This window comes from Argiope bruennichi, chromosome X2 (genome assembly GCF_947563725.1).
Source record: "Argiope bruennichi chromosome X2, qqArgBrue1.1, whole genome shotgun sequence".
Classification (NCBI taxonomy): Eukaryota; Metazoa; Arthropoda; class Arachnida; order Araneae; family Araneidae; genus Argiope; species Argiope bruennichi.
Genome location: NC_079163.1, coordinates 33,267,067 through 33,294,013, shown reverse-complemented (window position 1 = coordinate 33,294,013; position 26,947 = coordinate 33,267,067). Strand labels below are relative to the sequence as shown.

Sequence of the window (26,947 nt, the reverse complement as noted above, 5' to 3'; positions counted from 1 at the left end):
ATATTTGAAAACCTAATAATTTTCTTAAAAAAACCCTATTAAAGTAAAACGAAAAAAAGTGGATCCAAGAGTGCAGAAATTTAAGAAAACAACTGTGTGCAGATGCCGCAAGACAAACCGGCTCTGCGTAAGTGCCAAATACTCGTCTGTCAGCATTGCTGACATAAACTACCGAAATTTCAGTAGGCATTGCATTTGCCTCTTTTAATCTAAATAAACCTGAGAAAAATTAGCTAACATTAAAAATTATTCCTACTAATTTTAACAGAATATATTGCCTATTTTATTAATGATATTTGTTGAAAGCTGAATAATGTCCCATACAATTTTTTATATGAATGGCAAAATTCTATGAAACACATAGAATATACAATATTAATATGGGATCTTTAAGTGAAATTTTAGGAGAATAACTAATTCTCGTCCAGAAAAAGCTTCTGTCTAGACACATTGTTTGATAAAATAACATTAATATTAAAAAAATGTAGTGAATATATTTAGTTGTTATTGAATCTTCTTTTATGCCTTACTCAAAATAGGCGAAAGGCTTTTACATACATAATCTATTATTTTTTCCTTCTGTGAGTTAAAGCTAATATATATAAATTTATATCAAATTATTATTATTATATAATGTCGATATATCTTATATGGATAATATTAATTAATAATACCGGTAGACCTCGTATATCAAAATTTGTCTGGTCTAATTCAATCGCTACGATATTATATAATTAGAATTTTTATGTACGAAATTCATTTCATAAAACGAAAAGCCAAAAGCGATGTAAGAGATGCTATGAAATTACGCTTTTCCCTGAATATTTCATATAATCACAAAACTACTTATTAAATCAGTTTAATGAATTGCGAATGCATCCCTTATACGTGTGGATATATGTCTCGAATAAATCAATGTATTTCCTTTGTAAGGTCTTGAAATTTTTTTAGAAAAACCTTATTTATCAGTCCCTTAACAAATTTTATAAGCTATTCATATAGGAAAATCCGAGAGAGTAGCTTCTCTGAAATTTTCTTGTTAATTCTCTAATAAATGTATTTGTGTATTATTATTTGTCACTGAAGCCTGTTAGCGAGCCATCTTTGACAATTTTTGGTAACTAATCGCTGGGATATGGTTAATACATAAGCACCAGGACACCGAATGTGTATTTTGGATTCATTTTTTCCGATATTCTAAAATCAAAATTTCTCACAGAACTATAACTGTAGTCATAAAATCAGTAACCAAATTTCATATTTTTACTTCACTGCATTTCTGAGTTATCCAGTTTACACGCTTATGAAAGTACAGATGGACGGATAGTCATTCTCTTGACGTTTTTTGTTGCTAATTTAATAGGTATATACGCACTTGAAATATAGAATTTGTATAACAAATTTTATTATCTAGCTTTCTACGTTTTTTTAGTTATTGCGTTAACTCATATTCAAATAACCGCGAATATACCGAATTTCATCCTTCAAGTTCAGTGAGTTTTTGTTTTATCCTGTTCACATACATATATCATAATTCCAATATATATATATAAATAAAAGAACTTCAGAAACTTCATTCATTAAACTCAGAAACTCGAAATTTTCTATGATTATAATTCTTCTTCTTCGTATACAAGAAAGCAACAAACAATTGAGAGAAGCTAGAACTACAATATTTCAAAGATAATTGCTTTTACCATCAGAAGTCTGTTATATGACCTTTTTTAATAGATTTAATGCTAATAATTATCTATCTAGCCTAACACACGCATCTTTTGTAGGCCTGATTTATAATTATTTGTCTGTTCTTGGACACATCTGGAAATCCATGGTGAGTACTGAAGCAAATGACCAAATTAATGTAGGCTCCTAAAAAATTTCATTTTTGCTATTATGATAGTGGTCCATTTGTGCTGCTGAAAACTTCGTGTATTAATTTATATTTTTTCAAAATGCAATCATCTGAAGATAAATTTGAGAAAGAAAAAAAATATATTAGTTTTAAATTTCTCCATTGTGCATTCGATTAAAAATACATTTTTGGAAAAATTATTTCTACCAATAAAGATTTATGAAAACTTTTATATATAAGGTGGTCATAAAAGAAATTGTCGATATACATAGAACTCTGGTTCCGGTCCGCTCAACCGTTCGAGGTGAGATTTCAGATATAGTTAGTGAGAGAAATGAGCTCAGAATTCTATGAACGGCAACAAAGTGGCTCTCACGGTTACATTTATAGGTACAGAAACTCGAAGTTATCGAATGGCAGTACCCATTTTGTTCCGTCGCAAAATGCTCAGCGCATGCGAACATTCTAAAGAGCATTGAAATGATATGTACATCACACACGGACGCGTTATGCACACACAAAAAGTAGCTTTCAGACACCCCCCCTCCCCGAAAAAAAAGCATGATCTAGCTCTGGGAATATCTCAGATATAGAATGTACATGATCAATCCGCAATCTTTGCCGGATTTCAAATCAAAAACTTTATCAAACGTGAGATTTAAAACATCTCTCCTGCTATGTTATATTCGATTTTATTGTCTTAAGTCTCCCTTATGCAATGGGTAATGATAGGATGCGTAAAGAAAATGTGCTATCCAAACAAAAGTTTCCTTTTCTCTGAAGTGTTAAAACTCAGTTATTGGTGCCTTGCCTCTGTCATATGCAAATTTCCTCTGTGAGCACCCAATCGTTTATTTTCACTTCATTTTTTTTTCTTTTTTTTTATCATTTGGTGAATAAGAATATACTTCATGAATCAATAAGATATGATGATTAAATAAGCGCTTTAGTGTACTCTAGAATAATATGATGCATTAATATTATGCATTTCGAATACCACGAAATATTTTAATAATCTGTATTATAAGGTAATCCAATCCTGTAATCCATTTACTATTCCAATTATATTCTAATCAAAATAACTGTGTTACCAATATCTTGCAATATTAATTTTAATATTTTTTCATTGTATTTCAGGAAAATGGATATACTCCTCTAATGTATGCAATTCGGGATAATAAAGTTTTCATGGCTGACAGATTTTTGGACATGGGAGCCAACATCAACGCCGTAGCAAAGGTAACATTCTTTATTCAATAACATGAATATGCGGATAAATATAAATATCTTTTTATCTCTAGCATGTAAGGCCACTGTGTTTATTTGAAAAACAAAGTTACATCTGTCACTTTTCCATCAAACATTGGTGTCTTAGACATCATTTTTATTGCTTTTGTTCATGAAATAGAACTACGATTTTCAATAAAATTCCAACAGTATAATTTTGAATTTCTAAAGTTATATGTAAAATTTGCACTAGTTTTAATTTCATTAATCTTTACATATTTTCTTTCTATTTTTACGAAAATCAATATCCCAACATTTTTTTGTATCTAATTTTAGATACAAGAAATATTATTTTGGATATTCCATATATCGTTGTAATTCATTGATTTAGCACAGTTCAAATCTTTAAACTAAAGTTTCTTTATTAAAAAAAACAGTAAAAATCTAATTTGAGATTTATTTCATAAATTTCTTGTACCCTGTTTAGAAGTTAAAAGCAGCAAATGTTATGTTTAATGTGAGAATTTCTGAACACATATTCCATTTTATCTATTAAATGAAAAAAAGATATTAAGTAAATCTTGATTTAAGATAAGTTAATTCCTTGTTTTAAAAAATATTTTTGCTTATTTAATTTGTCTATGTATTAAATTTTATAAAGCTACTTAAATTTTTCCCTTAATCGCAATATTATTTTATAAATCTACAAAAAAGTCCGAAATTGGGCAATGGGGAAAGTTGTAACAGACAAAAATTTGCAAAAATGCTCTTCATTTGTATTTGATTGATATGCTTAGAATTTTTGCTATAAATATTATCGTGCATTCTCAGAAGTCAGATCTCCCTCTAAGGATTCATTTCAGAGTTTAACAAAAGCTCTAAATTGAAAAAAAGATAAGAAATAAAAATAATTCCTAACTCACCCACCTAATAAAGAAACAGTGGAAAAAGATGATTACATAATTAATAAGAAATGAAAGAAAGAGAAGAGAAAGAGAAAATTTTACGGAAAAATGATCTGAATGATAAATAAAGGGAAATAGGGTGAAGAAGAGGATTTTGAATTCCTATACAGATTTTAAAAAGGAAAAAATGGTTTCCAACCAGCTTGGAATGCACTCAGCAACACTGTGTGATATATTAATTTATAGTATATTTCATTAGCATCCTGTTTTGAAGCAACTTTGGGGCTATTTTGCTATAGAACTATGCTATTTTGAACAGCGTCAGATGTCGAGGAATGCGTATGAGTTGACAGTGCCTCTGCTCCTTCAACCCAACATCAAGAGACGTTCAGATCTGATAGATTTAACTTACTCCAAATCCACTTATAGAGGAGTTCTTTGGTGATATCGGTTTCAGACAAAAGTGTCTAACTAATGTCTTGGATTTCAGACACTCTGGCCAGAAATCAAAGACATTACAATCAGGCCACCGACCTCCCCCCCCCCAATTTTGATGAAGGAAAGTGGTTTAAATGCTTAATTTGGAAAAATGTGGTTGAAAAATGTGTATGATAGGAAGCTCATTTATTGTTTGCTTATGTTCACTGCAATTCTGATGCAGATTGATTTCTATGTTGATTGGTTAAATAATTTTATGTTTATTTTATAGTAACCCATTTGATATTATTTATTATCATTATGCTAAGTAATAATAATTGCAAAATGCTTTATGTATTTATTTTTATTAATAAAGGAATGATAAAGAAAGACTAATTTTAAGTATTTTTACTTTTATTTTTACAACTAATTCCACTTCTGTTACATTTGAGTTATATTCGAGCAAATTGTAACAGCCAACTAATCTTGAAAAAATAATTCTCGTGTTAAAATCATCAAAATTTTTGAATATTTTTTATGCATATAATGAATGAATCGTTAAGCTATAGAAATGAGTAGTTATATTCCTGAAATCGAGAATACATTTAAAAATATAAACACTTTTCTAAAAATTGTTACAACTAGCCCCCTTCTTCCCAAATTGCCTTAAAAAATTTCATTTATATGCTTAGTTAGCAGTAACCTTATATTTGGCAATCTTGTATTTCATACTATTTTCTATGATAAACAGCATACTTCGAATTTTTATATTTGTTTTCTGTGTGTACGCATGGAGTATTTTATGTATAAGGTGGTCATAAAAGAAATTGTCGATATATGGAATTCTGGCTCCGTTCCGTTCAACCGTTCGAGGTGAGATTTCAGATATAGTTATTGAGAGATATGAACTCAGAATTCTATGAACGGCAACAAAGTGGCTCTCACGGTTACAGTTATAGGTACAGAAACTCGAAGTTTTCGATAGATAGTGCTTATTTTGTCCTGTCGCAAGATGTTCAGCGCATGCGAGAATTCTAAAGAGCATTTGAATGGTATGCACATCACAAATGGACGCGTTATGCACACACAAAAAGAAGCTCTGAGAACCTCCCCCCCCCCAAAAAAAAAACATGATCTGGCTCTGGGAATATCTCAGATATAGAATGTACATGATCAATCCGCAAACTTTGCCACCTTATACATACTCTTCAATCGATTAGTATGACATTTTCCAATGATATACACTCTTTGAGAAAAAACTAATCCATTCTAACGAAGCTGAATTTGTATTTTCCACTTTCTTAGAAATATTGATGTACCAAACCACATTAAAGTCTTTTGGCGGTGGATTTAATGAGACCCATTCATTTCGAAGATAAATGGGTTGAAAATTTAAAATGCATAGCTTTTTCTTCATTTAGAATGTATATTATATACCAGAAAAGTTTTATCCGAAACTTTATGAATTTCTGATTAAATTTACGAAGTAAAATTCCTTTGTCACGTATTTCTTGATAAAGAAAACTTCAAAGTCATTCTTTCTTTTGAATATGATTTCATTCAACGAAATCAAAATTATCGTTATGACTTTCCACGCAATTCAGCACGGAAAATAATACCCCCACTCTGTTCCCATCACAATAATGATGCCACTCCTACCTTCCGATTCCAACAAACCTTGAGCCTTCCCAACTGACCGAATTAAACCAAGATCGTCATAGTCCAGAACAAGAAATAAAGAAAAACAGAATCCAAAGCACAGTTTGGCCGGAAATTCTTCTTAACTCTATCACCCAGAAACCGAGCTTAAACTGTATGGAGGTCACTCACGCATATTCCAGTGGGAATCGATCCAAAATGTGGGCTCTTGTCCAAAACGTGCCATCATGTTTGAAACTCACTTTCTTTTTCTCTACTATTTCTCACCTGAAGATCTAATGGGGAAAACTCGTTCATCCAAGTCACGCAAAAACCGACGTCACCAAATTCCAGCACTCAGTGTCCCATGGTTCGTGAAATCTTAATGCAACTTATTGCACTCCATTTCTGGTGATTTTTTTTTAAGTGGCAAAAGTCTAATTGAAAGCAGAGAGCTTTTCAGAGTTAAGAACTAACTCGTGATTTATAGAAGTTAGTTAAATCGATTACTAAAAGATCTTTTTTGTTGTACCAAATTTCAAATAGTACTCTTTGAAGTTAATGGATACAGCCTAACACAAATTGGTATTAAATTTGTTATAGTTAACGAATTTCTGAAAGAAAGCATTTGTTTCTATACCTACCGTTAGTGCAACAACAAAACTTAAATTGTTACATGTTTTTTGACCAGCATTTTTCGTAGAAGGTTTGTCATGAATTTTCACGCCATTTCAGATATATCCCAACTCAACTACCATAGAAAGAGATCAATAAAAAGCAGTAAAGCCATATAGTATGTGGTTACTGTAATAAATATTCTAGAGAATTCGTGTTACTCACTGTGCCTTACGTCAAAATGAAATTGATTGTTCCAAAGAAAAAAAAATGGAGACAAAATACGACAATGTTCTTAACCGAACCCTTGCAAATGTTTTCCGTGCTAGAAATATGTTTATGAAAAAATGTTCAGTTCTCTTTAATTCAATATACAGTACCATACATAGTCATTCTATATTCCTTTAAAAAAATTCCATTTACACGCTACCCAAAATTTCAGAACTTAATGCAACACTAAGGAGAGAATACTCCTGTTTTCAATCCCCTACATTTGCAATTAAGATGGCCCGGTAGTAAGGTCTCGGCTTGCGAACCGGAGGGTTTCAGGTTCGATACCCGATTCCACCGAAGAACCGTCTTGTAAGCTGGTCTCGCGCACGTTAAATGTCCTGGCGAAACGCTCTCCCGCTGATGCGGCGTGATGTGGAGAGGTGGGTGCCAGCTCAGGTGTCGTACTCGTCATCGTCATCTGTCCGCGGCTCAAAATTACAAGGTCCGTCCTAAAATAGCCGTTTTTTGTGTTTCTTTAAAACAGGACGTTTGTATAACTATACTTTGCATTTAAGATACTGCTATTAAGAATAATTAATGTATAATTTTTACTGATATAATTCTTTTCAGGTGTCTTAAAATTTTTTCAAATAGCAGTAAATTCTAAATTTGAACATTCCAACAATTTTATAAAATTTTCAAGTGTGCAAAAAAATATCATGGTGGAGACCTGAGTTTAGATTCTACTTTACAGTGATTTTTTTTTTTTATACATTTCTGCATCATTTTACAATGCATGTTTTTATAATTTTTTACAGCTTATTTGTCTAAATAAATTTAAAAGGAGATTTGTTCTTTTTTATGATAAGATAAAATGCTGAAAAGACTAATTTTCTGATTTCAATCAAAAGTTTTCTCAAAGCTACAAGTTTCCATTTTAGTACAATGAACTCTAAAAATCGGATGGAACTGTCTTGTGTGTTTCAAAATCAATTAGAGTTAATCAAAGACTACTTTCAGGCCAGAATGATTTTGAAAACTATTCAGAATTGAGCGAACAATTTATTTAATTTCAAATAAATGATTAATTCATTTCAAATTCAAATCTCGCGAATGCTTAGTAAACATAAATTTACCATCACGAATTGTGTTTTCTTCGGTTCTTTGTTTTTCTTTCTAATAACTGATCTCTATTATTTTTACTAAACAAGAGTGGTATTTTTTATAGAGTAATGATTTAATACCACATTTAATATATTTTGGTACTGTTGCAATTTCTTTTTAACACAATTAATCAGTTTTTTAAAACTTTCAAACCATTTTTTTATGCATTTTTCTGGCAAAAAACTTTTGCATTTTTTTTTTTTTTTCATTTCTAACTTGTATGTTAATACGCAGCACGAATAAAATACAAAAAATAACAAGATACATTCAGTAATATAATCTGTAACTGACTTTCCTTTTACTTTAAAATATTAGTGTTCTATATAACAGGCATTAGACCCTTATACTTGAGGTCAACAGATAAGAGCCCATTTCCTAAATAGATATCTTCATTACAAAAATAATAAATGAAAAGAAGTATTACCCTATTAATAACTTATAAATCCAATAAAATACTAAAACTTACCATATAGATACATGAAAAATTATTTTAATCTAAGACTCTTTTATAATTTTAATGTAAAAAAACAGCATGCATATACTTTTATTGCTACTAAATTCAAAGGCAGTTAGAATTAAATAAGTGAAAAAGTTCGAGTGAATTACGAAAACATTTTGTAGCATAGTCATTGTTTTTATCAAATTATACAAAACCTTCTTCAATAACTAGAAAGCAGTTTCATTGTGTGGAATAAAAGTCTTTGAAAGAACAAATAGAAGTTTATTTCCATAAAATCTGGCAATCATATTGCCACAACTTTTTTTAACTTCTCTAAAAGATTCAATATATCCTTTAGCAAAAATGATTTTATAGTGAATTCTTTCATCTTAATCAACTTTTAGTTGGCATTAAATATAATTCATAGAGCAGAATATGCATCATTTTACATCACAGTTCTAAAAAACTAAAATAAAATTCACCCAGGAGTAAAATTTACCCTAGTTTTTACAACACTATTTTTATCCAATGCATGAAGCATAAAATAGTAAATTGTATTGTTTCAAATACCCTGCGAGAAAAAATTTTTTACTCAAAATAGAATTAATATCTTCAAATATATATAAACCCACAATAAGCTGGGAATCCCAGACTATGCTATTTGTTTTCAGAAAATTTTTGTTCTTGGAAAAAAATGTGTAAAACCAGTTCGAGTGATGTTTCGGCTTTATGATTTACCAATATAAATATCTTGTCGAACAATTCGCAAGAGGTTAATTGCAGAGAAAGATGAAAATTTTCTTTGTCCTATCTGAAAGAATAATGTTTGACATTGAAACCAATCCTAAACTACTGGAGATGCTGGCAGAAGATCGAATCATTGTTGTAAGCGCATAATATAAGGAGCCAAAAGACAGTTTTCAAACCATAACAACCATTTTAAAGCAAAATTGCACTTATCAACAAAGGGACAATTTCCGAACTAGTAAATCTATGGTTTATATACAAATATGAAACATTAGTATGGGTTATTCGCTCACAGACTTTTCTTTTGCATCTTTGAGTCGTAAGACAACCAGGGACAAGTAGAAATTTGGTTCATGGACAAGCAATCGGGATATCACTGAGCAGTATCAAGTTCTCTTTACAGATGAACCAGCCTTCTCTTTGTAGCCGTTCAATCTTCGTATCTTAATAAAAACAGATTATAATATGAGAAATAATCCGAATCCTGTAGGCGAAGTATGACAGAATCGGGGCTGTGGACTTTGGATTTAAGAAGGAATAAATTCAGGTAAATTTACAGACCGGAAAATTAAAATCATTTAAAATGGCTATTTGATGGGGAGAAAGTTAGGGGAAGTTATTCTTAAATAATGCTACGGCCTTTATTTATATAATGCTACGGCCACATGAGACATTTTCATATGAATGGATGACAACGTTCTATATTAAAAATTACATCTTATTGAATGGTTTTTAGAACAAGTCATTGTACGAATTGAGAAGTTAGAATAACCTTCCGTCTAGAATTCAATGGAACATGTATAAGATATCTTTCGGAGATGGATTCTACGCGGTCAAGGTAAAGTCTGATAATTCAAAAACTTGAAAATCTCTCAGTGAAGAAATGGGAAGACTACCTCGTAAGGACTATCTAATATGACCAATTTATAAATAATAGTCGAAATTGATATCAATCTACTTGCGCCATTCGGAGAGACGATAAGCCGTATTAATATAAAATTCCAATAAAAACTATTGAAGATTTTTGCTTTGAAACATAAAAACTGTCGGAATCTCCAGTGATGATAGAAGTGTTTTCTTTTATCTGCTTAAATGAATAAAATAATTTTATAAGCCATATTTTCTAGCGACATATGCTTATAAGACTACGTTAAAATATCCAATCTGATTTTTCTAAAATAAAATGATTGGAACTTATGTATTTCTCGAAAAAAGTGTGTAATCTTTTAATCTTTTTTTTTGAAAAGTGTATATAAATGAATGAGTTTCTAACAGAAAATATGAAATAGGAAAGCTTTTTTTTAAAAGTAAACATTACATAAATCAACAGGTAACAAACTGTAAATAAATAAATGGCATATGATTATGTATGTTGTTGTCATCAACAGATTCTTCTTAAATTTTCAAATCTAATATTTAATATTTTTTATTATAGCATTAACATGGTTTTTCAGACATTAGATATCCTATAGAATACTATAAAATTACAAATTTATTATCAGTGCAATTCTAATTTTAGAGTACTTAATACAGTATTTACATTTTAATTTTGTTTCGGTTTTAATTCAGCAGCTAATATATTTACTTTAAAACAATGCATGTATATCGGAATATTGTACGGAGAAAAAAATAAGTTTGAAATTGAGCATACATAAATTTAAAAAAGGTGTCCATGATTTTAGACGAAGTATTATATATTTAGTATTTCAAAATCTATTGTATTTAGGGTTCTTTATGATACAATGATACAATTGTTACGAATATGGCAATTTGATATTAAAAAAAATTTGCAATAGGGATTAAATGAATATAAAATACATACTTTAATATAAAAAAAAGCATACTGAATTCAAGTAAACTCAGAAATGTCACGACACTATCATTTCTGTGAAGTGAGACATAATCATTAGCTCAATGCCGTTTTATGTACACAAGTCAAAGAAAACGATCTTCTTTCGTCATTGCTCATTCTGTCTTGTAACAGATGAGTAATAACCATATTTTTGGTAACATGTTCCAAGAAATCAAAACTTCCTCTCCTATTTTTAACCGTTAAACAGCTTTTCTCTTACTTTCCGGTACAGCCTGGGACCTTGTCCAAGTTTACAGTGATGATGTAATTCCGTGCAAAGAAGTGTCAGTGTTACGAGCTGATAAGAATATGAAATGAAGTATTCCATATGGCTAACCAAAGCAAATGAAAATTAGCTTATCAGAGAATAAGTTGATTTCATATTAATAGATTATTAATTTAAAATATTTGTGATAAAGTCAAAATAAAAATTTTCAGAATGTTGAAATTGTATTTTATTATTGTGAATGATTTTAAAATATTATAAGATGAAATAATGATAATAGGAAACTAGTGCAACTAATTAATTGTAAAAAATCAGAATAATTTTTTTAAAACTATCAATCATATAGATTTTGCCTTTCGTGAAATCTGTATCACATTATAATTTTATGTAATGTAATAATTTTTTTCGAATTTCAAAAATCTGAGTGTTTTTATTTATCAAATATTTGTAATTGATTTTTAAATAATTGGTACTTTATATAATAATCTGATTCTCATTTTTTAAAAATACTAAAGAGGAGTTTTTGTTGATTCTAATTTTTAAGGCCATTTTAGAAATTTGTTCAGATAAAGTAACAAATATTCCTTTTTCAAAACGACCATTATGCTACTCCTATTTCCTTCGCAAAAAAATCGTAAAGTTCGGATACTAATACATAATGCAGTTTCAGTAAACTAGAAATAATTGAAACTTGAAAATATTTTTAAAATAAGACCATATCTTAATTTTTACCATAATAATTTTACGAAATTCTATGAATTCTATTTCTATAAAAAGCACATTCAACTTTAACTCTCCTAGAAAGGTAGAAGTGCGTTCATATCAATCTAAAAAACAGATTTGGACATACACTATCTATTTACAGTAGTAACAATAGAATGGGGCCGGGTGGCCTGGTTGTAACCGGGGGATTTCAGGCTCGAACCTCGATTCCACCGAAAAACCATTGTGTAAGCGGGTCTGGTGTACGTTAAACATCCTGGACAAACGTCCTCCTGCTGGTGTGGCGTAGTTTGGAGAGGGAAGTGCCAGGTGACCTCGTCATCTGACTGAGGCTCAAAATTAAGAGGACCGCCCCAAAATAGCCCTAGTGTTGCTTTAAAATGGGACATTAATATAACTAAACTAAACAATGTACCAATATATTAGAGAGTTCTGTGATAGTGGCGAGGAGCTAATTTTGTCCGAAATTATTATTTTTATGTTCAAGCTAATTCGTAAATTACTAAAAAATAGCATTTAAAATGCACGTCATAATCCAGAAGAGAAGTGAATCCGCTTTAAACTTCTAAATCCAGAAGTGCGAATCATCAATGCCAATATTGATTACAACGACGCAATAGCCTGTTACTTTACTTCCATAGGAATATCCTGCATTGAAAAAGCGTGAAAAGGTAAAAGCTTCACCCAACGGTAGATGAAACTATACTGATATCTGAAGGAAGACTTCTACACTTGTGAGAAAAATTAATTTACGATAGGAAACATCCTTATCTCCATTCAAGCAAAATATAAACAAAAAATTTATTTTCTTCTTCTCGATGTATAAGTACCACACTTCTTCTTATGTACAGCCGACCACTCCGCCAACAGCTGAACGAAGCAGTATCGACAGATATAGGTACCACACAAAAAGCAAAATTGCTATTCATACGTAGTCAGACATCAGTCACCATTTGCTTCTTATCACACAGCAACCACAGTTTACATTTTGTTGCTTTGTCAGTCCCTTTAGGTTCAGATAAAGCTAGACCATCAATCATTCAATCTTAAAAAGATCCACTTCAGTTGAAATTCGTTGTTTACAATAGATCTGTTCATCCTCAGATAATAATTCCAGTGATGCCTGGCCTGTCTCACATTTCAGCGACTTGAAAAAATGTAGCTATCACCATAAATGCAAATAATCTAATATAGACACAAGTAAAATTACTAGGAATTTCCAACATCTTAGATGTTCAACATCGTACCAGGTTTCATGTTACTGTCATTCCTGCGAAGACAGTATGGCAGCCAAATTATATGTATTTTCCACCTTGGCCATCGTAGCGAGTTCCTGAAATTTAAGTAATTTCAAGAAAATGGCAAGATCCATTCTTTCTCCAACCTATTTACACCTTCGGACTTGGAATGTTGAAAGATGCTGATGGTGGGGAATATTTCTAGGAAATTTCAAAGAATATTTCTAGGAAAACACGAAAAGAAATGAGATTTCTAGACCTTGAAACGTAGTTAAAGATATCTTCTTCAATTTTGAATTTAATTAGGGAAAATGCATTCTAGTTTGGTACTAAAACTTTCAGATATCCTTAGTGAGCATCCTTGGCTCCAAATCACTTTCGGCATTCCATTTCTTTCCAAACGTTAGACAGATATAATGAGAGTTACATATTATTACAGCTTCTTTGAGCTGTTAAAGAAATAAAAAGTCAGAAAGAAATAAAGACCTTAATTTTCGCATATCCCGTAAGAAAATATCATAACCCGTTAAATCAAAACATTTATCTTGTGTTTAGGAGAGAAAAAATTGGAATCCATGTTTTCTGTACTTTTAAGGACTCTGGATAAAAAATCTTGCCACTTTCTTGAAGAAGTCTTACTACTATTTTCCTGACAAATTAATAAATTGTAAAATGCAACTTAGATATAAGTAAATTATTTTGGCTATAAAATTAGAAGGAGTTCTTTTCCTGAGTGTGAATGCATATATTTTTATCTTCTATGTTGTTCTTCTTTAGAGGTATGTGAATTTGGTTTCTGTTTAATTCAATTTTTTCCGAATCGTATTGATGAAAAATAGAGCATCTGAAATTTTATAATTATTGATAATAATTGATAAAAAAAATAATAAAAAGAAGCTCCTTAATGCTCTTTAATTTTTCGGTTTATTACTTTTTAGACTGCCCGCTTTATTTGATTTGATTTTCAAGACTTTTTTTCATTTATAAATAGATTTAACTCATTGAATTTGTTTCTACGGAAAAAATTTAAGTTGCGCAATGAAAATAATGCATGTACGTTTTTAAATTGAATTTGAAAGTTCTTTAAAACACTATTTAAAGAAAAAAAATACAATAAATGAAGAAAAAAAAGTGAAAATTAGATACATTGTTATAAAATGAAAGTTGCAAAAAAAAAAAATCCCTGGATAAAATTCGAATAAAAGTCTTTCAACAATAGATTTTAAGTATAATCGAATTTTTTGTAGAACTGTATTTGATAAATAAGTATAAAAAAGTTATACTTATTTTTAATATAATTTTATCTTGAAAATTACTAATTTGAAAATAAAAAGCATACAGAAACAGGGTGACTTCTTAATGAGAATAATTTGAAAAATTTTCAGGTAACCTAAATATATTTAGTGGAATTTCCTCAAGGCAATAATTTATATATAATTTCGAAGATTTGATTTATTTATTAATAAGAAGATTTTTTTTATCTATTTATTCAAACATTTTTGGAATTATGTAATTTATTATGAAATGAAATTTCAGTACTTAACTTCACTATGTAATTAATTTCCCACTCACGAAATCTTCTTTTAAACGAGTTTATTTTTCTCAGTAAGATTATGGAAGATTTTTCACCGCTATTTATATATAAGCGTGCAAATAAATCTTGTTAATTTAACAACTTATCAAATTTCTATTTATATGCAACCTAGAATAAAACAATCTACTTAATTATGAGGAATAATTTAGACTCCATTTCTGCACTGCTTGAAGCACGAAGACAAGAAATATGCAAGTCGATTACAGTATGTTAGGTTTCACTTTGAGCTTTTTTAAGGTTATTAATAAAAAACCCATTATGTCAATCAGGTAATCGAAATATATTTTGAAATATCATATTTCAATAATTTCAAATTAATCGAAATATTTAAAATATATTTCAAATTTAAATGAGAATTCCCTCAAATTGAAACATCCTTTTAAATTCTGCTTGTAAAACTCGAAAGAAAGTATGAATTAGAAACAAACACAATAATAAATGTACATAAAAAATCGCCTTTTTAAGTGCAAATTCTGACTTTCTAATAAAAATTCTTACATAAAACCCTTTGTCTCATGTAGATAGAAATTTTGATAGATGTTGTGTATTAGTTTTTCCTGGCATAGAAACTTTTTAAGGATATGATATGCCTTAAAAAATTTTGAAATGTATGTTTACAGAACACGTTTCATATTAGAAAATAAATAGCATGTTTATTGTAAATTTCATAATCTATTCACAATTTGGAGTAAAATTATTTTCTTAGGTATTTCTTATAATCTGAAAATCTATAATGAAATAGTTTTAAGAGCTTGTACTTAAGACATAATCCTAAATCCATTCCCAATGTAATAATCTCTGACTATTATAAAAGTATGATTCTTTAAAATGAGATGAAATAAAAGATACTAACTATTAATATACTAACATTAAATATACTAACTATTGTTAACTTTAATGTTTATATTATTTTTAAAAACTTAAGATCAAAAGTAAAGCAAATATTATTTATTTACCTCGAGAAATTAGTAATAAATTAACATTTTTTTTTATCTCAAACTACTTTATGCTATATATTTATTGTTCTAAAAATTTTATATGGACGCTTTGGTGATAAAATTGTTGAACACCTTGTAATTTTCTTTTGAGAAATTATTTTAAGAAGCAAAATATTGTTTGAATTGAAGAGGCTGCTAATTGAAAACTTTAGTAATAGAAAGTCGAAACAGTCGCGCATAACAATCGTAATAAACGGAAAATAATTATTATAAACAATTTCCCTATTAAGTTTATTTTGCTTCTGATAGGGAATGTAAAATTTTATTAAAAACATTCGGTATAAAAAGTAATCATGAATCTTTTTAAGAAACATTTTTGAATTATAAACTTACATTATGGATAAATTTGAGATGGCAAGTTTCCGTCCATATTCGTTTAGTTGTAGAATGATCTAAGAAGTTAAGAATTTAAGCATTCGTTTTCGGTAGAGTTGCATTTTGTGTTAAAAATTAGAGTTCTGGGTAAAAATAGTTTCATTACCTATAATAAGACTAGTTACAAGTTATAAATAATAATTTTCTAATCAATTTTGAGCAATTAAGTAGTTTATTTTTTTACATTTTAAAAATATTATTTATTTAAAACACTTAAGATTATTTTTGGAAGATAAGTGAAGTTAACTTGATTTTATGGAATTTTTTTTTTACATGATTAACATTATTTTGAATCTTGCTTAAAATCTAGTAAACATTTAAGTGATAATTTCGAGCTTGAAAATACTTCCTAATGTATGGTTTGAAAATTATTTATCTGCATTTTAAGAAAAAATAATGTTATTATTTAAAATAAATATGATTTTGAAAAAAAAAAAAAAACGAAATTCTGTTTATGAATAAATTTGTAAATTTATTAACTTGCAATATTAAATAAAAATTATTTTTTCGTTCCTTTATGAATTTTTTTGCTTTTTTCTGAATAATAATGCTCTTTCCATTTAAGAACGTGTTCAAACCAAACTCTTCTGCTTATAATTTATTCAAACATTTTGAGAAAACTATTTCCACCATCTTTTTGAAGGGCATCCAAATTGAATTATTAAGAAAATTCATTTTCGCAAACAGTTGCAATCTTCTTTTTGCAGATACCTGAAATACCTGACAAAAATCCCACCTTAATCCAACGTTCTAAAAGACAAAAAGTTTGTTTCTGTCATAAATCCAACCGCCGCTGACGCACTTGTCTCACATATGGAAATGAGTTGTTAGGATGGTTCACGCAAAAGTAATCTTGCGATGGAAGTTTTCTAAGAAAGCTTTCTGCATTATTAAAACATGAAACTGAATGCAAGAATTCTGTAACTGTTATATTTTTTTTCGTGACCACGCTTTCTTTAGAAAGTTCAGTTATAAGATAGACAATAGTTAAGCGTCATTCTTTCGCTGTATTGCGTTGTAAGGATCGATAAATATGAATACAGACTTGGAGAAACTTTTGCAATGCGTATAAATATTTTACTCCTAATTTTTTCTTCGGTTTCCTCTCTGACCTTAAGCTAAATATTTTAATAACAATGGTTACTTTACGACCATTTTATTAGTACCGTTGATAATTTATATTCTAGAATGTTAAAATAATTTAGCGCAATTCGATACTTAATGAATCTTAAATATACTTGCAGTAAATAATCAAAATTTCTCAGAGAAAATTTTTTATATGTTTCAGAATATGCTACAGTATACTGCCCAAACTCGAACAAATTTATTATATGATATTTCATCAGAGCATTTTTTCATCATAATAGATCTAAGAACATTTTTATTGAGCTAAATTCGATAATGGAGTGTTACAATAATCAATGGTCAATATTGGTATAGTCAATTAAGTGTTACAAATTTTTTTTTGTTTTTTATAACTCATCACATTAATTCTATTCTGACATAATTAAATAAATGTAACTATGATTGTGAAAATGATAAGAAATAAACTTATAAATGACAAGCTTTCTAGGCAGTACGAGAAAATTAGATAAATTGATGCTTTTTGGGATAAATGGTCTTATTAGAAAGCTTTTGGGAAAAAGAAATCCCTCAAAAATGTATCTTTTGTAATTTTACCGAATTCCAAAACATCTCCATTAAGCCAATTAAATACCCTATGCCAAATGTGCCTCCAAATTCTGAAGCGCATACATCACTCCCTACCTGAGATAATTTTTGAATACTAATTCTGATTCTTTTAATAAAGCAATAAATTCTTTAAATTCCTACTTTTATCTGAAGGCATGTAGTCGCATTGACTTATACAATACATCTCTGGTGGAACAAAATATAAGATCGAATTTGAATCTTTATATATTTCTTAACCATCCATAACAAATGAAAAATTAGGTTTTAAAATATTAGATAATTCTCCAAGCATATGGGGCTGGGGTTAATCAAATGTTCACAAAGTAAAGTTTACTGCGGTATTTAAAACAATGTCAATTCAAGTTTTAAAGACTACAGTGGATATCCTTCTATTGGTTATAGTTGCTAGAATTTCAATTTGGAACCTTTGTCTTAGTGATTTATTTTTTTGGAGTTTAGAGATATATCCATTTTAAATTTACATAGACCAATTAAGAAGATAAATTTTGGACATGCAATTATTATTTTGAGGAAGCAGGATATGATGTGCACATAGACGGATTTAGGATTGGCAGCAATGGTAGAGTCTTGATGTAGTTATTTCATACGGGTGTGCTTATACGTGCGTGTTGTTTAATAATAAACTATAATTGATCCGTTTTCCGAGTCGAGCTGATAATGGCTAATTTTGCAACGGGTTGGGCTTTGCAAAGCGAGATTGAAGTTATTCAGATAATTTCTCCTCAACTGAAGTTCTTTTTTCGTCTGAAGTCAATCTAAATTTATTTTGAACATAAGGAATAATATTTTTAAAGCAAAAAATCCGATCTGTGACACCTCTGTGAGTGTAAATGTCGGAATGATAAGGAATGAGCTGGCCTGTCAGTTTTACAAAATAGTTGCTGATTATGGAAAAATGATTAATAGTGTTTTTTAAAGAGAAGAATCAAGTAGCATTTTATATAAAACTGTGAGTGCTTTATTATAACAATTCTGTCATAAGATATGAAATTGTTATTTACTAAAAAATTTTGGCACACAAACCATAATCTTTCCCCTGAATACGTATTTAGATTCCTCACCTCAGCAATCTGGTTTATTCGTTTAAAATAAGGTGTTGGTAATCCTTTTATTTTCAACTGTTCTTTTACTAAAGATTTCTATCTTCAACTGCCCCTTTCTGAATATAAATCCTATTGATTTCGAATTTTACAGAAAAATCCCTTGGTTTTATGGTAATTATAGGCTAGATATTTTTTCATTTTTGTTGATTTTTTATTCGTTATACTTTTTTTTCTTTATCCTTTTGCGTATAGTTCCAATTATGTTCCTTTTTCATTTTGGTTTTGAATTTTGTTTCATATTTGGTTGGCTGTACTGCATTGGCTTCAAATATTTAAAGGGGTGGTGTTGTAAGTGTACTTCATTTTTTTTGTCAAACACTTAATAATGAGTATTGTTTTGTATATAAGATTGATTATATCACTGATTTGTAATATTGGTGTATTTCCGCATTGTAATTTAGCGCTAGTTTTAATATTAAAGGTAATTTTAATATTTGTTATTACTTTAGTGGTTCTAATTCAATGATATGTATCTTTCATTGCTAACTTGCTCCATTGTATTGGTAAGCGACTAACTAAGTTAATGATATAGTTAATTGTAACTGTTGATATATTGGATTATTTTTATGAATTATGAATGTTTAATTACTTTATGTGTAATTCATTAACTTTGGAAAAAGTTTATTCCTTTTGCTTAGTTTTTGGTTCGTTCGGATTATTTTTTGTTTATTTCTGCTTCTATCTGTCTTTCATTCGTTTTTAAAGGGGAAAAAAGTTCTTTTTCCCCAAATAGTTTGTTTATTTCTGCTTCTATCTGTATTTCATTCGTTTTAAAAGGGAGGAAAAGTTCTTTTTCCCCCAAATAGTGGCGTTTCTTGCCTTTCGCGAATTTGAAGTTTTCGATTTATTCATATAAACTGAGACTTGACAAGTAAACTTCAGATGAATTTAATGGGTCATTTCCCGTTATAAGACCTGAGGGGTGAATGAGGTATCGTAGGTTTTCAACTATAAATAAATAGATGATTCTGCAAAATTAATTCATGAAAGAAAGGCCGAAGTAAGTTCACGATAATAACAGTGGTAATGAATTCATTTTCTGTGATAATTTTTTTGTATGCATTATTAAAATTAGCTTTTTTTATTTTATCGGAGGTAATTGAATAAATATTTGTTTTAATAATTATTTGTTATTTAAAAAAATACAATAACATTTTTTTTATTTTAAAAAATAATGCAATCTTGCCATAGTACGGGAAAAATTGATTTTGACCTCTGGTTTAATGACAATCCCTATGAAATATGAATACATTCTTATAAAAGATAAAAAGATTCTTATAAAAAGATAAAAGACATTATATTAACTAAGCATTGTTAAATACTTTTTCATGAATAGTATGTAATTAAAGAGTCATTGTGTTTAAAACTCTAACTCATATTAAACTAATATAATACGAAATAGGTATTTTTCATTATTAAAAATTAAGTACACATTTATCTGCTTCAAAGTTTGAGCACTTCTAGTGCCATGATTTGTAACTTTTGCAATATTCTATCCTAGTTTTCTGATGGCGGGTCAAAATCTGCCTCACTTTCTGCAGAAAGAAAATTAACTTTGCAAATTTCAGCTGATGTCATAAGTAACGGGCTTCTAATTTTTTTATAGGAATTAAATTTCAGTTTCTAAGTAACACCAGTTTTTGTTTTACTTCTCTAGCCTCTTGCCTTTGTTTCTTTAAATATTTTTGTTGCACATGATTTATTTCCTTTTAAACTAAGTTATGGTGATGACGAGATAGCCATCTTGTCCCGACAAATCCTTGATTTTTTTTGGATAACAACGAAAAACAAAATATATTATCTATTAGTGAGACTTTACATTGCACACCTTGAAAACTACAATACGTTAAACAAAATGCATAAACATCTTCCAGAAACCAACTAAATGACATCTGTGACTTCATTGAGGGAATTTTTTTGTGTCTCGCATTGTGAAGTGATACTCGAATAAGAAAGAACTTTAAGAAATACTCGATGATGCAGAAATATGCGTAATATGAACATGAATTAGGTCAATCTTTTTCTTGTCCATATATTCCCTATTATCAAAGAACATATTCTTATACAAATTGTGTTTGATTTATTTTTATTTTGAAAAAATTTCTTTTTCTACTGGAAGCGGTTCATGACATACAGCAAAAGAAAATCTTTCTCAATATAAAATGGTAATATTTGTAACAAAACTTCCTCTATGCGTCTCTGAATTTCGAATAGATTCATCAAAAATAATATAATTTTATTTTCAATCATAGTCTTATAGTCATCATTAGTCATAGTTATCATAATCATTCAGTCTTATTTCAGTTCAGTCATGAAGAATTATATAGCTTTATTTTAAAATTCTATATAGATATTACATACTTATAAAAATGTTTAAAAATATTTAAAATATAAATTATTTAAAATATTAAAAATATATATTATAAATACAATAATATGAATTATATATATAAAAATATTAAAAATTAAAATTGAAAATATGAAACAAGTTTTTTTTTATTTTTTTCTTTTAACCAGTATCTTTTGTTTTCGATATTTAAAATGACCCAAAATTGCACAGGAGTTAAACTAATGCAATACAAAATATGTTATTAATTTTTTTTCATTAATCATTCATTTCTAGTTTGAACTTTAAAATGTTTTCCTGAAACATTTAGATTAAATAGAAAGATAATTGCTTAGATCAGGTGCAACAAGTTGTATAAATAGGATTTTCGAATCCCAAATAATTATTCTTCATGCAAATAATTTAGTGTGAAATCGTAAAAAATTGCATATTGCAGTATTTTATGCAAAAAATAATTGCTAATATTCCATAAAAAATGCCAGTCACAATAAAAACCATGCTAATTGGAAGGCAGATGCTAATATTCCATAAAAAAAGTGCCAGTCACAATAAAAGCCATGCTAATTGGAAGGCAGATGCTAATATTAGATTTAAAGACAAAGTGCAAAGGAACAATTCTGAAATCGTTTCGGGGAGTGAAATTCTTAATTTACTTAAATTTATTCTACCTTGCACTTTATCTATTTCCCGAAAGAGCTGAAACTGTGTTCTATATAATCCAATTTTATGCAATGCAACCTATGTTTGGGGTTATAACATTATAACAAATCTTGCTGTACTTAAAGATACTAAATTACGAAGTTGTAACAAATTGGGATAATGAATTTATCTCTAATGTATAAATTAGATTTGATTAAAAGTCTCACCTTAATTCATTTTTCTCACAGGATGGCATAACAGCGTTACATCTTGCTGTTGCTAACGTGAAAGAAGATGCTATCAGGTTATTGCTTAGCAGGAAGGCGGACCCATTCATTCCGTATGGGGTGAGTATTAATATTATTTTAGTATTCAATGAAAATAATATAAAATTTAAGTTTAGTCGATCAGTGTTGTTTTTATTTATATCAGTAATAAATTGCTTAAATTCACTGAATATGTACATAAGTAACTCAACATACAACTCCTTGATTACTTTACAGTAACTCTATCATTAAACTGATGTATTTGTTATTAGCCATAAAGTTATATATATTTGATACCCAGCATATTATAAAGCGTATTTCTTTGTTCTGTCAATCAGATATGATTGAAATTTTTCAAGCCATGTGTTATTTTACTATTTTTAACGATGACATGACACGTAGCAGGAAAATTATTAACCCCTTAATAACCTTTGCCCGTGCGTTCTCGAACTTGTAAACTCAAATTAAATCATTCAAAGTCGCCATATTTCGATTAAAAAAATTACACATAATCAACAAACATGTCACTTACTCTATGGATTCCTAATTGAATCACTAAGACAACACTTTCCCAAAACTGAAGATGCCATCTAATTAGATTATGAAATAAGTAAAGCAGAGGTTAATATAGAAGCTAATCATTCTCATTAATTTTTTATTTGTTTAAATAAGTTTTGTCTTAATATTTATTATTCAAAATTCACAATTTGCTTGATTCCTCGTTTATGATATTTTTATCATTTGTGTCATTCATCAGCTTTTAAATTCATCAGCTTTTTATGATTGTTTATTAATATAGTACCTACTGATAAAAGTTTGCTTGGAAATAATGTACGTCCATGGACATGCACATGTTCTCGTCGTCTGATCATTACTTTTAAGCAATATCAACCGCCGTTAGTATTTGGAAAGGTAATTCTCAAAAGAACCAAATATGGGTGGGATCCTTTTTTGGTTCTTTGACCGATGCGCATGGTTAGTAATGCCAGATAAAAATGTATGTAATATCTGTGGTTTAACCGCACTTATAAGGTATTTTTCATACTGTTCGGATTAAGTTTTCCTTTATAGGAGCAATTTAAAGGTGTGCGGAGCGAATATTTATTTCACATTCTTGTCTAATTGACTTAGTTATATTTAGGAAATGTGGAATTTTGTAATAGATTTTTCAATCATCTCCTGAATTGCTTGAGTTCTTGATGACAAAGCACTATTTTAAAGTTTACAGAACTAATCACCTTGTAATACCCCACCAAACCTCCATCTTAGGAACTCTTTCGACTTCTTTTCAGTTTTGCACAAGTATGGATTTAATTTATTTATAAACAAAAATTGGACAATAAATGAAAAACTAATAAAGACAATACATTATACAATTCATGATTGCTAAAATGAATGTAATACTTCTATAGTCTATATTTAAGCAAAATTCTCAAGTTTAATAATTAACTGCTAAAACGATAAATTATTTTTCATAATGTTTATTCAAATGCTCGTTCATTCGTCATAAAGCTGTATAGGATATCTTATTTATTACATTAAAGAATGTTATTACATTGAGCATAGTTGTGTGGCATCAAATTTAAAATAGGTCGCCTCGTTTAATTAATCAAAACTAAATCGAATGCTTCACTGTTTCTTATATACATTCTTCAAATTCAAAAGCTAAACACAAAGCTGAAAGAATAAAAAATAATGCGACGTATGATGCGAATGCCCACAGTAGTGCGTGTGCGCTTTAGTATACTAATAAATAATTCACCTTACAAGTATGGGATTTCAACGAGACTGAAACCACACTCCGTGACTTTTATGGGGGTAAATTACCCTGGTCACTCTTCGCTCTCCCTCTACCGATCACGTGACCGAGTTAATAGAGAAAAAGTGTCTTTCTACAGAAAATGTGATATCATTTTTATGATCTGTAACTTTACATGCGGAGAAAACACTGCACAAGCCACACCACTCACATTTTGCTTTAAATATTCAGGACCCATAGCTGCAGCTGTTGGTCTGCTTTTTGTTCTCAAGACGGGACAAAAGGCCTTATTAAATTCCCTTCGTAGGTTAGGTGCTGGTTGACCCATTTCATTAGCAGAAATCAAATCACTAACGGTCTTGTCCATCATTTCCGGTAAAGGCTAGAAATAATTAAACAAAATGTCTAGAATATTGGTCAATGTTTGTCTGAAGAGGTGGTTTCTTTACATGTCTGTTTTTGAATTGGCTTCAGAAGATTTGTTATTTAAATCATTTGCCAACTTTTAATCTTTTCAGTAGACTTGTTTAGGATGACTCAGAACGAATTTGCAGACGCTGACATTTCTTTCACTTTATGATTATTTAATGAGATTGAGAATAAATCAATATTTTTTATAAGAACATATTTATATTCTGTAAGGCTCATTCAGGGATTGCAAGACCGGGATACCGGGATACCGAATACCGGTATTTTGAGCCATTTCTAAAATTTTGTAATACCGGTATTTACAAGTTTAAATACCGTTTTTTCGGTATTTACTAGAATTTTTAAAATTGTCTCCGCTATACGTTCAGGGATCGCCAACATAGCAAAAGAGTATACGTTTATGTTTTTATGTCTTCCTAAAGGGCGAAATTAATTAGCTAATTAATGGCTTAGTTAATTGCTTAAATCTAAATTAGCGAAACATGGATTATCCCTGAAAGAAGATATTGTATCCGTAACGACTGATGGAGCAGCTGTTATGAAAAAAGTTGGAAAGATGATTGGTGCAAATCAGCAATTGTGCTATGCTCATGGATTTCAATTAGGAGTAATAGATGTATTATACCAAAAAAAATAAAGAACAGAAGAATCCAAATATTGTGGATATAGAAACTTCGGATTCCAACTTTGAAGAGAGTAAGAGTGCGAGTGATATTGACAATGAAGATAATGACAATGCTTCATTCACAATGAAGAAGATATTGCTAATGAGGATGAATTATTAACCCATCAAGAATTGCTTCCTATAATTTGTATTTAAACGTTCCCCTATAAAAAATGACATAACACTAAAATATAAACTAACTGAAAATTAAACAGAATATATGTTAATATTAGATTCTAAAACACGTTGGAACAGTTTACTCTTAATGATGGAACATTTTTGAAACTGAGAAATCCAATCCGAAAAGCAATCATCGACTTAAACCTGTAAATTAATTTTTCAGATAGTGAATTGGACTTAATATCCAGAACTGTATCAACTCTACTTCCAATAAAACTGACTATTGAGACATTGTGTCGGAGAGATTCTAATTTATTAACAGCTAATGCAACAATAAATTTCATGTTGCAGTCACTGAAAGAACAGCACACATTAATATCTGAAGAATTGTATATTACATTGAAAAATTGCACAGAAGAAAGGCATACCAGAATAGAAAATGTCTTACGTATTTACATAATTATAATGATTTTAAAAATGAAAATGAAAAAGAAGAAAATAGACTAACCAATTCCAATCTGATCAAGTTTATAGTAAATTTTCTTAAATATTTTTTACCCACAAACCTATCCACATTCAGAAGAATTCGGTACAGTTATCGAAGATTATGATGACATTAATGTCGATAGTGACAAGGAATTGTCTCTTGAACAAAAATAATAATTAACGATAAATAAAAAAGATTCAACGAACCAAAATACAATACAGAAATCAGCTATATCCCAAACCATCAGACGAGAAATCTATTTATTTAAAGATGAGGGATTTAGAGGTAAATACTTGGAAAAAGTATATCGCGCATTTCTAACAGTACCACCAACTAGCGTAGATGCCTAAAGAGCGTTTTCGACAGCTGGTAATTTTTTCACAAAATTACTTTTCAGGCTTAATGACAGTACAATTGATGCATTATGTTTTTAAGATAACTTTTCAAAAATTTGTAATAGTACCGCAGACTTAATTGTGATATTTACACTTTTTTATGATTTAAATAAATAAAATGTTCCTTTACTTTTTTGTAATTCTTTATATACTGTTATAATTTATAAATTACAAATTAATTTTGTGATATTTACACTCTCTAATAAAATTGGCAATTAAAACAAAGAAACACCTGTGTTTTCTTTCTTTTTATAAGATTAATACCGGTATTAAAACCAATATCCCGGTATTAAGATCTAAAAAATACCGAATACCGGTATTGAAATTTTGGACCGATATTGCAATCCCTAGGCTCATTAAACAATGCCCATTCCTCCAAATTAAACCATTTATTATATAACCTCATTTGCAAGAACGTTCCTAATTCCCCCGATAAACACCCATTTAATTCATCATATTTGGGGTAATTGGGAATAAATGTTTCGGCTTCTGATGACAGAAACGGATTCATTTGCTGAATATATATTTGAAATCATGAGAAAGAATTATATATTGTCTCAGAATTTTTTACGGCCGATTCTCAATTACTCCAAAGTACTGGATCTTTTTTTTAACGGAATTTCATCAAAAATACCCTCTTTTTCATGAAATATCGCCTTTACAGTGGCTTTTTAATGCCTTCAATCTGGAGTAATTTATACTAATTTTGTCTCCAGTTTTGTCAGAAATAAGCATTTATAAAAGAAATGACTAAATATTGTGACATTCGAGAAAGAAATATTCGAGACTTAGAAATTTGCAT

At 29.2% G+C, this 26,947-nt stretch overlaps 1 protein-coding gene across 1 annotated transcript in view; it reads left to right on the top strand.

The window, feature by feature from the left end:
* Window positions 1-3,001: 3,001 nt before the first annotated feature.
* Window positions 3,002-26,947, top strand: part of LOC129960730 (serine/threonine-protein phosphatase 6 regulatory ankyrin repeat subunit C-like) — a 103,048-nt gene continuing 79,102 nt past the window's right edge. The window contains exons 1-2 of the mRNA XM_056074329.1: window positions 3,002-3,091; window positions 22,274-22,372. Of these exons, the coding sequence (XP_055930304.1) occupies window positions 3,011-3,091; window positions 22,274-22,372 (180 nt within the window). The 5' untranslated portion in view covers window positions 3,002-3,010. The remainder of the gene's footprint in view (window positions 3,092-22,273; window positions 22,373-26,947) is intronic.